Source organism: Varanus komodoensis, unplaced genomic scaffold, assembly GCF_004798865.1.
Source record: "Varanus komodoensis strain SLA01 unplaced genomic scaffold, ASM479886v1 scaffold29_1, whole genome shotgun sequence".
Classification (NCBI taxonomy): domain Eukaryota; kingdom Metazoa; phylum Chordata; class Lepidosauria; order Squamata; family Varanidae; genus Varanus; species Varanus komodoensis.
Window position 1 is genome coordinate 8,987,764 of NW_025335759.1, and position 13,791 is coordinate 9,001,554.

The 13,791-nt window shown below is 48.5% G+C and overlaps 1 protein-coding gene and 1 long non-coding RNA gene across 2 annotated transcripts; both read left to right on the top strand.

Annotated features, from left to right (window-relative positions):
* Window positions 1-3,588: 3,588 nt before the first annotated feature.
* On the top strand, window positions 3,589-5,348 carry LOC123026082. Its single transcript, XR_006415235.1, has 2 exons — window positions 3,589-3,720; window positions 4,339-5,348. It is a non-coding gene; the product is annotated as an uncharacterized LOC123026082 (long non-coding RNA).
* Window positions 5,349-6,803: 1,455 nt separating this feature from the next.
* On the top strand, window positions 6,804-11,540 carry LOC123026081. The gene is made up of 6 exons (XM_044435327.1): window positions 6,804-6,963; window positions 8,379-8,519; window positions 8,851-9,036; window positions 9,682-9,819; window positions 10,932-11,162; window positions 11,199-11,540. Exons 1-6 carry the CDS (start codon window positions 6,885-6,887, stop codon window positions 11,306-11,308), a joined length of 885 nt encoding a protein of 294 aa, XP_044291262.1. The 5' UTR covers window positions 6,804-6,884; the 3' UTR covers window positions 11,309-11,540.
* The last annotated feature ends 2,251 nt before the right edge of the window (window positions 11,541-13,791 follow it).

Below are 13,791 nucleotides of genomic sequence, written 5' to 3' on the forward strand. Positions count from 1 at the left end.
GTTTCAACATCTGAATTTCATCTTGCAAAACAAATCAGCCCAGGGCTCTAGATCTGGAATATGCCCCAACTTAGACCTCCATCCTTAACCAAATGGATAACGTGGCTCCTGAAATAAAAGTGGTCCCTTGGAGAGGCAGGGTGGTGTAGTGGGTGGAGTGCGGGACTTCATCTCGGGAGGCTTGGATTGTCCTGCTCAGCTGCTTGCAAGGCCACCCCAAGCCAGTTCATGGGGCTTTTTTGAAATAAACAAGACAGGAGAGGTGCTGGGCCCACTTCGAAGCTGCACTGCTCTCTCAAGCACATGGAAAAGGAGATTTTCAAGGACACTGTGTCCTTCTTGTGTCCCAGAAATCTGTACATTTCCATTCCACAAGCCAAAGTGCCAAACTGGGTGTGTGTTATTCCATGATCTCTCAAGCACCATGATCAGAAGAGGGACCTGGTTCAATGGATTAAATGATTGCAGGATTAAATCCCCCGCTTAATCCCTGGTTCCTACTGGAACTTCACTGGCTGTGGAGCTTGGTGAAGGACGCCAGGAAGCCCTTGTGTCCACTTCTGTTGGCACCATACTAGCAGTGCAAAAGAGAGAAAGGCATTAGGGAAAAGAATAAAAGAAACCTGCTACAACTCTTGAAAGCTCTAAGCCCTACCTGTGAAAAATGGTTGGTCTCCTTCCCCTGGAAAAATTCCATGAAACCTGCCCCATTTGTTTCTCTGCCCGTCCTTTAGGATTTCCAAAAGGACATTTGAACATGCTATTCTCCCTTGTCCCCTTTGTCCTCAAAGCTGTGTTTATTTACTGTTTCCCTCACTAGAACTGTCGGTCCACACTCGTCTTTGTCTCAGCAAGTCAGTCCTTGCCCAATCTCTGCTAGTGACGAGTATAAATAACTTATTTTCCTGCCATCTCAGAATATGGCCCTCTCGTCCTTTACCTCCACGGCTCCTTGGAAGGTTGGCTCTTGGCTCTTTGAGGGCTTTTGCTCCTCAAGCCATGACAAGCGCTGTACTGAGATGGACGGCGGCGGCGGCTGCACTGCTAGGATTCCTCCTACTGATCTTGATCTCAGGTACCCGGTTTCCTCACTCTAATAGTAAACTCAAGTAGCTGAGTGTGAAATGATTGTAACTAAATGGGGCCATTGTGAAATGAAGAAGGTGCAGGCACAGTTTTCAAGGGCGGTGGGCAAGCAACAGGAAAGTAAAAGCCCACGGAGGATACCGGGAAGGAATTCTTACGTTTTATTCTTACACTTATTTGTAGGCTGCCTATAAGGGTAGAGAGCTTTGGCTTTGGATCATATAGACATTAAATAAGACACATCAGGGTAAAATCCTCTCCAGATATCCCAACAGCACACCCAGGATCTTGCTCTCCCCCGACCTTTTCGTATTTTTCTATCTCCCTACAGGGAATTCTGCCTTAAATTGCAATTTTGCTGTCTCAGTCAAGTCTTTTAGTACGAACGCTTGGGGCAAGTATAATATATACATGGATACCATAAATGCAACTTGCTATGGTGAGGACAATGCTTGCATGGATGCACGAGTGAAACTCTTGATAGGTAAGCAAATTTGATGTTGGACGGATGCCACAGGGTAAAAAAATCTTGATATTCCAAACACCAGTTGCATGCAGAGAATTAGGTATTCTGTGCAGCCATCTACACTTCAGGAGGCTTCTCCAGAAGTTTTTAGTAAGCTTCAACTGGATCCCAAGCAGGGTTCTGAGAACACCTACTTGGGAGCAGCAGTTGTGACCTGCAAGGGAAGCTGGAAGCAAAGTCTCTCATTCCATCCTAGCTCGGTGGTTCCCAGACCTCCTGTGGCCTGAACCCCTCATGAAGTCTTAATTAATTAATTAATTAATTAATTAATTAAAACATTTCTATGCCGCCCCATTCGCCGAAGCCTTGGGGCGGCTCACAACATAAATTAAAATACAAGAAATAACAATATAAAATAAGTCGCCCTGGCATAAGTCTTCCACGTCGTCTTTAATTATGCCTTTGGCATGACCCCTTTCAGTGCAGCGCCTTACCCAGCTCCCTCTGGGACTGACTATATTGAGAGTTCTTTGTGGACTTTCTTCCTGCCAAAACTCTGTGTACTGCAGCACCTTAGTGAAGTCCAAAATATACAGGCAGAGCTGTGCTGTGTGTCTGCTTGTCCAGCCTCCCCTGGACTGGAAGCCAGAGGGTTTAACAGCCATGACTCCAAGACACCCTCAAAACAGGATGGGTCAGAGCAAGACCTTCGGCACCCCGTGACCCTGCATTCATCTCCGCTTCCACTGTTTTTCTTGCTTCAGGCAGACAACTTGTGCTCATAAGATATACCGGGTGTGCCCACTGGGACTCCAGTACTGGGTCAGAACCCAGCATCTCTGGAGATCAGCACGTCATCAAGTCCAACATAAGCTATTGTTTCCATGACATTTGCAATCCAATAGCAAGCCCCAAAGATGTCTCCCTGATGCCAGAAGAAGAACAAGGTAATATTGGACTGCAGAGGGGACCGTGAGAACCCATGATTTTCATTGTGGGGTTGGAATGGGTTGCAAAATCTACTGCTTCCTTCTTTGGCAGGGCTCCCATGCCTTCCAGAATGAGCAAAATTGTACCGCAGGCAGCTCTTCCTGGCATGGAGGTCCAGCAACAGTGCTCATTAATTTCTGCTGTTGAAGAGACAGCAACGGCAGGGCCAGTCCTTCTGTAGGGCCTCCTCCCGGCCAAGGTGGGGAAGGCCCATCAGGCAGCAGATGCTGAGGGCAGGGAGGAGAGGCCAGCAGCTTGCCTTGCTGGCCACCCTCAAGGGCTGCAGAAGATGCTTGCCCTTTGGCTAGCAATGAAATACGATTCAACAGCCAGTCGGGGCAGCGTCCCATCCTGTGGCCACGTGAGGCTCCTAGGAGATGGCAGTGTCCTTGGAGAAGGCCAGGTGGCAGCAGGGAGGACCAGTCCAGGTATACCGAGCCGGCCAAGGCCAGGGAGGCTGCCCCAGGGAGGGCGAGTGAGGAACTGCAGGCTGAGGCGATGCAGGCCTCCCCCCCCCGTGCGAAGAGCGAGGATACCAGCACCATGGACAGCTCTGGGGGATGTTGTTGCAGCCGCTGGCTAAAGCTACCTGAAAGCTTTTGTGCGCATTCCTCATCTTCGCTATGAACAGCGCTGCTCCCCCTCTGAGAGCTGCTCAGACTGTTAACGGGCCGTCCTGGGATCCTACAGCATTCTGAGAGGCTGAGGAGGCGAAGTTCTTTTGAGGGTTCCTCCGTGGACTTGGAGGGTGATGGCCAGGTTTTATCTTCTGGCTGAGGTTCCTCCAATACCAGACTGAGTGTCCTTTCTCTGGAACAGCACTCCGATCCTGGTCTTCGTCAGAGTCTACTCCTTTACCTTGAAAAGCTTCATGACTGGGAAACATGGCGGACAGCTGCTGTGTGGGAATGGGGAAAGGCAGCACAGGGAGCCAGCCCTAATCTGAGGCCAATCCCCCCAGTCAAGCCCAGATCAGTGGGTGATTTATTTGCAATAAATATGGTGCAAATAATTTTTGCTGTTCGTTTATTCTTATTTTTAAGCACTTGAAACAAGTGATGCCAACTATTGCTACCATTTCTTCAACCATAATCAAAGTGAGCCCATCTTAGAAAAAGTGAGGTGCCAGGAGGGTTCCAAAAATTGCAACCAACTCAAGAAAGCTTCCATAGCAATAGGTGAGTCTTTAAGCTACCGTACATTTCAAAATCCCCTCCTTTATTTCATCCAAGGAACTCAAGGCCGCTTGCATAACTTTCCTCCTCCTCTCTGGCTTATCCTCACAACAACAACAACCCTGTGAGGTCAGTTGGGCTGAAACTCTGTGACCAGCCCACAGTCTCCCAGTTGGATCCATGGCTGAGCGGGGCCAGGAACCCAGATCTCCTGGGCCCCAGTCCTGCGCTCTTAACCACTACACCACACTGGCTCTTGTTCCACCATATATGATCCTCATTTATCACCCTATCCATTTTCCGCATCTTTAGGATCTTAATTGTGATCATTTTGTGCCTTTCCTGTGTCCAGCTTTTCTGAGAGTTGCATTCATCTGAGAAGGGGATGCGACGCCAGTCCTCATGCCTGCCAAGGACCCTGATTTGCATGTGGGTGAACTCATGGATGCCTTTCCCCACCCTGTCACTCTTTCTTCCTGATTTCTCCTCCTGATGGAATAGATGACTGCCGCATCGTACACTTTGGCATTGCTTTGCTTTGCATCCGAGGATACCTGGGCTGACAGCCTGGCTTCCTCACCTGAATTCACACCTCTCTTCCCCGCTCTTTCTCCATCACAGGAAGCCAAAGCGATTATGCTGTGTTCCCCATCAAGATCAGGACTTGTGCGAACACAAGCTATGCTGTTTCTTGGAGGCAGTTCTTCGGCCCACTAAGAGTCTGCATCAGGGAGGAATCCTGGTTCTCTGGCTGCAGGTGCCCTCAGAAGAAAATCAAGCATCTGATACAGAGGAGCCACGGGGCAGCAGCTGCCAGTGGAAGTGCTGTCAGTGACAACAACCACTCCGGCACACCCTCTCCAGTGCATAAAAAGCATGCAATCAGATCTGTCCACCACGGGGACCCCGAACCTGTCAGTCCCTCTGGGGATGCACATCATAGCGATGGAGGGGATGGGGCGGGGAACGCTGGTCCCTCTGACCATGGGTCAGAGCATTCCTCAAGTTCCAAACACTCCCCCGTTCAGCCCGGCCCCCTCCTGGTAGCCCTTGGGATAACCATCTTTGCAATGTGGTGAGCAGAAATGCAGCTGGAAGTGTGGAGATTTGACTCCTAGGCTGAATCAAACTTTGCGAAAGACTCGAGGGTTGCAGTCGGGCAAAAAGGGGAAGGGGAAGTCAAAGCTCCTGGCTCGGACTCACTGCTCTGGTCACCCAAGCAGTTCTTACCCTGGCTGGGAAAGACACACATTTATGCTTGTACCCAAGAATTAATTTTCCACTGAAATATCCTTCCCCGGAAAAGGAAAGGCTACCTTGTTTTTGTTAGTGCCTGCCGTTCCTCTTCCCTGCCTGAAGCACTTAATGCGTGCAACATTATTATTATTAATAACAATAACACTAATAATGCTGCGAACAGAGTTTCAAACTGACCCCAAAATTTCTTTGGCTACACTGGAGAACTGATAGAAAAAGCATATCAGAATCGGGGATGGTGTAGACTCAACTCCCACTCCATATTCCGGATGGCCAGATCGGCAGCATGTTATTGTATTTTATTTTGTATAGATTTCATTTTCAGGATTCCGTTAATGTCATACCGATTGCACGGAATAAAGAGCTTGGTGCCATAAAGTGCTTGCTTTCTAATACTTTGCTCAGTTTGTCACAGCATGTAACATTTACACTGTATCCTCTCTGTTGCTTATTCATTCTTCCCAAGATCCAAATTTAAATGCCCCTAATATTTTTTAAAAACTCTAAGCAGCTTGGTGGATTGCCCGGATCTGCCTGGGCTGTGAGATCAGCCTCCAATGGCCTGTCCCTAGGCCTGCCACCAAGGTCTATCAGAGCGGCATGAAAGAGAGACATGGCCTTTTTGGTAGTGGCCCCGTCTTTCTGGAATTGCCTCCCTAGGAAGATCTATATGATCAGTACATCACTGGCTCTAAGGAAACACAAAAGGCTTTTCTTGAAGCTGCTCTTACTGTGTGGTGCTCTGAAATGTTTTAATTACTGTTCTGTGATTCCTGTAATGTTGTGATTGTGGTTGAACTGGTCTTTTAAAAATATAGCACTGTTTGGATGTAAGCCTCTTGGGAGGGCATTGTCCTGAAAGCTGCCACACTTCTTTTCTTGAAGAAAAGAAATGGTTATTTTTAAACAGTATGCCATTGCCTAACTTCATACACATTTATGATCCTATGTAACTCAGCAATCAATATGAATCATCGTCAGAATGAATCAAGTTATACATAGGAGTGGAAAGAAATACTGTTAATAAATACTAAGCTGCTCTTAAGAATGCCCCATCCCACCAAGCAAGACACGTGATTGAGCAGAACATCTGGAATATGTACCAAGTTAGATCATATCCTTGTCCACACGGAAAAAGTGGATCCTGAAATAAAAATGGAGTAGTGAGTTGCTCGAAGCCTGAGCCAATGCACAGGGCTCTTTTGAAATAGGCAGGACAGAAGAGAGGCAGGCCTCACCACTACGCAACACTGCCCGCGCAAAACTAAGTGGGGAAAGGGACTTTCCCCAAGAACACGGTGTCTTTTTTGTGTGCCAGCAGTCTGTAAGTTTCATTGCACATGGACAAAGCTGCACAGAGTGCTAAACTGCCTGGGCACACGTTATCTTTTGATATCTCGAGCACCAAGGTCAGAACAGGATCCTGCCCATTGGACAGGGTGATCCCAGGATAAAATTCCCCTCCCTGCCCCTTGGCCTCTGCCCATGGAAACTGTGCCGGCCAGTCCACGCTTGGTTCAGAAGGATCCCCCTTTTTTAGGGAAAAAAGACCCTAACTGCACCCTACCTAGAACAAACCCTTTTTCTCTTCCTTATTGAGAAATTCCCTGAATCCCACTGTTTCTGCTTCCCTGCCCATCATAAGGTTGGATTTCCAGAAGGACATTTGAACATGTCGTTCCCCCCATGCCACCCCCTCTGTCCACCAAGTTGTGTTTATTTAGTGTTTCCATCACTAGAAATATTGACAGTGCTCTTGTTTGTCTCAGCAAGTCAGACCTTGTCCAGTCGCTGACAGCGATTAGGATAAATAGCTTCCTTCCACGGCCATCCCGGAATACAGTCGCCTCATCCATTTCCACCACGATTCCTTGGAAGGTTGGCTCTTGGCTCATTTTGCTTCCGAGATCATGGCAAGTGCGGCACTGAGATGGAAAAGGGCAGGTGCTATACAGCTCGGACTCCTCCTACTGATCTTCTTGACCTCAGGTACCCAGTTTCCTCACTCTAATAGTAAACTCAAGCAGGTGAGTGTCAAATGAACTAAATGGGGCCACTGTGAAAGGAAGAAGGTGCAGGCATGCTTACCCTGAAGTATAGCACATTTTCCAAGGCTGCTGGGCAAAGAACCAAGAAAGCAACAGTCTACTGAGGCCTTCGGCACTCAATGGGCTCCCTTATTAGCAGGTGCCCTTAATAAGGGGTGACTTCTGTATCATAATGTCAAAGGATAATAGACGGGGGGAAATGAGTGAATGTGCCTAGTCATTCTAGGGTTTCTGGGCATGGCATGGACTGGTTGATGGGAAGCCAGAAGGGACGTTCTTTTTCAAGCCTCAGGAAGAAACTTTTTGCTGCAGGACCCATTTTCCTTCTCGTGCAAACCTTGATGACTCCTTTGCCAAACAGAATGAGCCATACATAAAATAGCAACCTGGTTCACACAGCCCAACAACCCTTGATGGTAACTAGCCATGGTGGGTTCTTGTGTCTTCAAACCCAGGCCGAGTCCCCTAGGGAAGCGGCTTCTGTTTTCGTCTCTCCAACAAGCCACCCTGAGAACCCAAGAGCAAGTTAAGGAGTGAGGTTGCTGTGCTGACTGTGATACTCCTGAAGGCATAGGAGGCCCCTTCTGACTAGCTCTGTTTCTACGTTTCTATGTTTCTGCTTATGTAATACAACTGATTGATTTCTCACACAGTCCCATTTAGAGAAATCCTACTGAAATCAATAGGACCTGAGTGCCTGAGGACTAACTTGCAGCCCACTGACATCAGTGAGCCTACTCTGTGTGTGAGAAAATCTGCAACCAACCCTCTGGGCTTTCCCACAGATCTTGAGCCAACTCAAATGCAACAAGTAGCTTTCCATTCCAAATGCAAGCAATCACCCCGTGTGCGCGATTACCCTTTTGAAGAGCAGAAGCCACTCGGGATGGGCGAGTGCATCCACTTAATCTTTACCCCAAGGTTGCCCCCTCCAGGTGTTCAAGCGGACCTTGGGAATAGCCACAGACTGAAACTGCCGGGGGGGGGGGGATGGAGCAGGAGCCAGAGTAAGGCCTGTAACTCCGTGATGTGGTGTCAAGAGATAACGGCTGGTCAACTAGAGCAACTGTGTGGAAGTAAGCTTCTAGTGTGGGTTCACCACACTGTGCATGCTCAGAGACTCTCTCCTGGCTGATTAGGCTTTGCTGGATGTACATTGTGGAAGAATCAACCTTTGCCAAGGAGTGGAATGTTGTTTTGAAAGGGGAAAGGGAGAAACTAGCTCTCAGCTGTCTGCTTTCAAGGGGGAAACCCTCTCCAGATATTCCAGTAGTGTATCCACATGTTCCAGTAGTGTTGGGAGAGTTCTTCTCTCCCCATTCCCCAATCATGCCTTCTTTTTCCTTCTCCATTCAGGGAATTCTGCCCTGGAATGTTATACCATCACCAAAACCGATATAGGAAATGCCACCATAACAAGCTATCCAGGCAGTTCACAGATGCTCTGCTCAGGTGCTGAGAATGCTTGTGTGGAGGTGCAACTGAAATTCATTGTTGGTAAGCAAACGTGACACAAGAAGGAGGCTGCAGGTCTGCCATATTTTGAAAGTTTCCATTCCAGAATGCAATAAACTACAGGCAGGGAAAACTACCTGATATTCTAAACACATTATCCCCTTAATTAAACCACCAGCACACACACATACGCACTGTTGCCAGAAGATTCACCTGCTAAGAAGTGGATGGGTTGCCCTGCCTTCCCTGGGCCACAGAAACAAAGCAGCCACCACCCCAAGACATACCCCAGGGAAAATGGGTCAGGGCAAGACTTTTGGGACCCCCCGGCCTTGCATCCATCTCTGATTCCAATATTTTTCTTTTGCTTCAGACAAAAACATTATTTTTATGAACCATAGGGGTTGTGCCAAGTGGGACTCTAAAACTGTATCAGAATCTGCCACCTCGGGTAACCAGCACTACCGCATCGAGTCCAATGTAACCTATTGTCTCCATGACCTTTGCAATGTGGAAACAAGCCCTGCAAACATCTCCATAACCCCTGGAGGGGAACAAGGTAAGCCCGGGACTGCTGAGGGGACTGTGGGAATTCATGGATTCATGGTGGAGTTCAAATAGGTTGCAGGCTGCCTCTGCTTCTTCCTTTGATGGGGCTTCCGTGGCTTTCCAACCTCACAGAACAAGCAAAACTGCATCATGGACCTCCATTCCTGGCATGGAGGTCCAGTATCAAGGCTGGCCGGGTGTGACTGAGGCTGCAGCCTTCTCCTGGGCAAGGTGGGGAAGGCCCATCAGGCAGCAGATGCTGAGGGCGGGGAGGAGAGGCTGAGGAGGTGGAGTTCTTTTGTGGGAAGAATGGCCAGGTGGTATCTTCCAGCTGAGGTTCCTCCAATACCGGACTGTGTGATCTTTCCCTTGAACAGCACTCCGATCCTGGTCTTCGTCAGAGTCCTCTTTACCTTGAAAAGTCCAGGAGGTTCTCCTGCAATTTCCTCCTCTGCCTACTCCCTTACCATGAAAAGATTCAGGGCTGGGAAACATGGAGGACACCTTCTGGACCTGGAAGGGGGAAAGGCACCCTAGGAAGCCAGCCCTAGACTGGGGTCAACCCTTCCAATCGAACTCCAGACGAGTGGGTCGTGAGTAGGGACAATGATGATGATGCAAGCTCTTTGCTGTTCATTTTTCCTCTTTTTTTAAGTGCCTGAAACAACCAGGATCAATCAACACCACTGCTTTTCTGGCCTCACGTTTGATCGCAGCGAGCCCTCTCTGGGCCCAGTCAGGTGCCACGAGGGTTACGACAAGTGCTACCAGAGCAGGGCTGCCATCATAGTAGGTGAGTCTGGATGCCCAAGGGAGCCACCGGGTCAGAGAACTTTTCTGTCCTCCGTCTCTTGGGATCCTTTGTCCAGATCCCCTGCTTGCTGCTGGGGTCACTGTGGCCACCAGCCTCTCGCTTTGGAGGGCAGGTGGGCACGGCCCTTTAGCAGAGGTGAAAAATTGGGGTGCATTTAATGGCTGGGAATCTGAGAAAAAACCATTCTTCAGCTCACCTAAATTCTCTGAAAATCTCTTCTTCCGCTCATTCAAGTGGAAATGAGCACATTTCCAACCATATTTTCCAAATGTGCAGACTGCCCTCTTCTACACTTGACTAAACTGAATCATTCAAAGTATGCATAACAAAAAGCCCAAAAAGTATGCATTTTTGGAATTCATTTCAAATCCAAGCAATTGAAAACATTTCTTGAGAAAGGGCCTGTGCTTATGTTCTTTGTAAGGTGAGTGGGGCTGAACTCTGAGGGCCACATTCCCATAGTGGTGGTGGAGAAGTGCTAGGGTCGCCATGGAAAAATTGGCAACGTAGGTTAGCTTGAAGATGTCATGGCTTGTGATGAAACCCCAGGCACCACAGAAACCACATGCCAGCTTGCTAGAATGGAGAAAGCTTGACGGAGCTGGAAGACCACCCAAGGACCCGTGGTTGCGACCGAGGAGGCGTGCCCACCGGGGCAGGTGCAAAAGGGCCGGCTGGGGCTGCAGCCCGCCTTGAATTGGCCCACACACCGCAAGTTTGCCCAGCCAGTTTCCACTTTCTCTCGCCCGCTCTTGCATCCTCCTCATTCGTTACCACGTCCAGTTGCTGCATCTTCAGGATCTCACCTGTGCTCGTTCGGTGGTCCTCTTCTGTCCAGCTATTCTGAGAGTCTTGCTCATCTGGAAAGGGGATTTGCTTCTAGCCCTCATGCCCACCTGGGCACCCTGCGTGGCTGCTCATAGCTGACTTTCCTCATCCTGCCACTCTTGATCCTGATTTCTTCCCTCGATGGACTACACGGGTTCACCTGCTCCCCTTTGGTATCGCTTTGCATTTTGGGGCACCTGGGCTAAAAGCTGGCCTCCTGACCTGAGTTCATGCCTCTCTTCCTCCATCTCTCTCCACCACAGGAACCCCACAAAGTTTCACTTCCTCCTTGGTGTTCATCAGGACTTGCCAAAACGCAACCAATGCTGTGCCTCAGAGACAGTCCTTTGCTCGCGTGACCATTGCCGTCGAGGAGGACTCCTACTGCAGTGGGAGCCTTTGCAACGGGAAGTGGGGGCCCCCTCATTTAGCACCAGGAGCATACGGACCCATCCGCCACTGGCATACCAAGCCCATCAGTCCCCCTCAGGATGCGGACCATGTCATTGAGGGTGACGGGTCGTGGAACACTGGTCTCCCTGACCATAGGCAATTACAAGCCGCAGCTCCCGAATGTTCTACCATCCATCCTTGCCTCCTCCTGGTCACCCTCAGAACAATCATGCTTGGGATATGGTGAGGAGAAACGTGTCAGGAAGTGGGGCAATTCGACTCCTCAGCTGAGTCGAACCGTTGGAAGGGCTGACCTCCTGGGGGACATTGCTCTGAAGCTGACATATAAATCCTCCAAGGAAAGAAACTGCAATACCTAACAGTATGGCTATCTTTAACTTCATATGCATTTATTACCCTATGTAACTCAGTAGTAAATGTGAAACATCCTAAAAATTATAACTAGCATTGTCAATATATACAGCTAGTAAATTCTTTACCACTTTGAAGAGTATCCCATTGCACCAAACAAAGCAAAACCCAGCTGCAAATGTCATTTGGGGAAATACAAACAAAACATTTTTACTACCAGGACTGGATCTCTGGCAAATCAAGAGAGGGTGTGGAAATGGATTAATGCCACTAGAGGGCAAAAGTAACATATACCAACAGCTGCTTAACAGTCTTGTTAAAGGCAATTTCCTGATCTCTGTGAGCCCCGTAAATGAGCAATGATTACCATACGGTTACTGATGGCTGGAGTCTCAGACTAGCCAGGTTCGAATGCTTATCAAGGCAACCTACTTGGAAGGGTTGTTGTGAAGATCAAATTGGGGTGTAGGCTACCCTCGGCTGAGGAAAGGAAAGGTGTACAACAGTACAACCGCTTTAGTTTCATCATGTCTGCTTCCAGGGACATCATGTCTGCTTGATTTGATCAAGGACCCCCTTGCTCCTCTTTGTAGGAGGTGAATTTCAGTTGGTCACCTGTGCACAGTTTTATCCCCTGCCCCCTGGCTGTACTAAATCCCTCCCTCACAGCAATTATTGGGTTAATTCTTTTGCTAGACTCAGGAGTTCACTTAGCATACTTATTCCCAGAAGTTTCTGCTTCCTCCCTGTCCCCACCTCCACCCTGTACAAGTTCATGACTATTCCTCTCGCATGTAATGCACTCAGCAGGAAAACAGCAAACCCTACCCAAACTCTAACTTGGTTTGTTACCTAACAGCTGAAGCAAGAAGCGTTTTCTTCCTCTGGCTTCAGCTTTAGGCCCAGAGATGACTCAGTCCTACCTGGTCCTTCTCATGCACCTTCTTCAGGACACAGCATGAATTGCACAACTTCTTGGAATTCTTGGGTGAGTCTGAGAAGTGGGGAAGTGGGGTGATTGGCAGAGAAGCCGGCTGGGTTTTCAGACAAAACAGTGGTGCAAAAGAGATGCTTGGTTTTCTCATGCTTGAGGGGCAGAGGGCACCCACTCAAAAATGCCTGTGGGACATTTTAGGACATGGGGACACAGCGTGATGGGTTAATGGAGCCGAGAAGGGATTTTCCGCAAGTTCAGCTCTTCTGACCCAGAAAATATGAGGAAATATCTTCCATGTTAGGAAATAATAGCAGCCAGGATTAAGAAACAAATTTGATATGCGGTGTTTATGGTGCACTTGCTTATGCCCAAAACCCCAGCAACACCCTTCTCTTTTCCCAGGACATGCTCAGTTTCAAAGGCAACATCTTGCAGCACAAAACTCTCTGAGGGGATAAATGATTTTAGGAAACGTGTATGATTTCACCTAGCCTGTTCTCTGTGTTAGAAAGTGCAGGGAGGTAGTTTACAGCCCTTGTTTCTCTTTGAACAAATGTGGCATCCATCTTGTGGGCCAAATGGATGAGATCCCCTGGCTGGTATATTCTCTCCTTGGCAATTCAGCCTTTCTGCATCCCTTAAGTCTCTTGCATGTTCTGTTCTGCTGAGCCAGCTGCACTGTCTCTCTCAGGAGTTCTGAGGATGGTTCATAACAGAAGGTCCTCTTGCAGACCAGTGCCGCCCACCTTGGCTTGAGGAGATCCAGGACCCTCATGCTTCCCCGACAAAGGCCAGCTCAAATGGCGCTGCGCTGAGCCTAGGTCAGAGAGAGGCACGGCACGCCAAGCAAACAGCCGTTAATCAATAACACAGGGCTATCGAGTAGGTCTGCTCGAAAAACTTCAAGATTAACATTAGATATAATCCCAAACCTTCTATAGTAGAACAGTTAAAAAGATGGTTTTTAACTACATGCTCAAGTCTGAATGCTCATGCTTCTATGAAAGATTTTGCAATGTGCTGAATACTTCCCCCTTATCAAATTTGCCTGAATCTCTTGCAGCTTTTCACACCCAACAACCATTTCCAAAAGAGGTGACTGTAACAAGAACAGTTCAGTGAGTCAGACTTTGAGCGATTCTGGATGGAGGGCATCTCCCAGTCAAAAGAAATGGCACTGCTATTCTGCCTTTGCCTCCCCAACGTGCTGTTGTTGATGATTTTGGTGATATTAGTAAAAAGAGGGGAGGGTTTGACATGGAAGGAGACTAGATCTGCTATGTGAATGAGGTGGGCAATTGCATAACAAATGCCTCATCCGGAAGGACACTTTGACTTAGGGCCAAACTACACATTACATGACTCGCACCTTCTAAAAGAGGGTGCACGGCTGAAACTGGGACAGGGGCTAAAGAACAGAG

What these genes read in the sequence shown, in the direction of transcription:
- LOC123026081 (XM_044435327.1), top strand. Translation starts at nt 6,885, where the DNA reads ATGGCAAGTGCGGCACTGAGATGGAAAAGGGCAGGTGCTATACAGCTC. An exon ending in ACTGATCTTCTTGACCTCAG is followed by an intron (nt 6,964 to 8,378) that starts GTACCCAGTTTC and finishes TTCTCCATTCAG; the next exon opens with GGAATTCTGCCCTGGAATGT. An exon ending in AACCCCTGGAGGGGAACAAG is followed by an intron (nt 9,037 to 9,681) that starts GTAAGCCCGGGA and finishes TCTTTTTTTAAG; the next exon opens with TGCCTGAAACAACCAGGATC.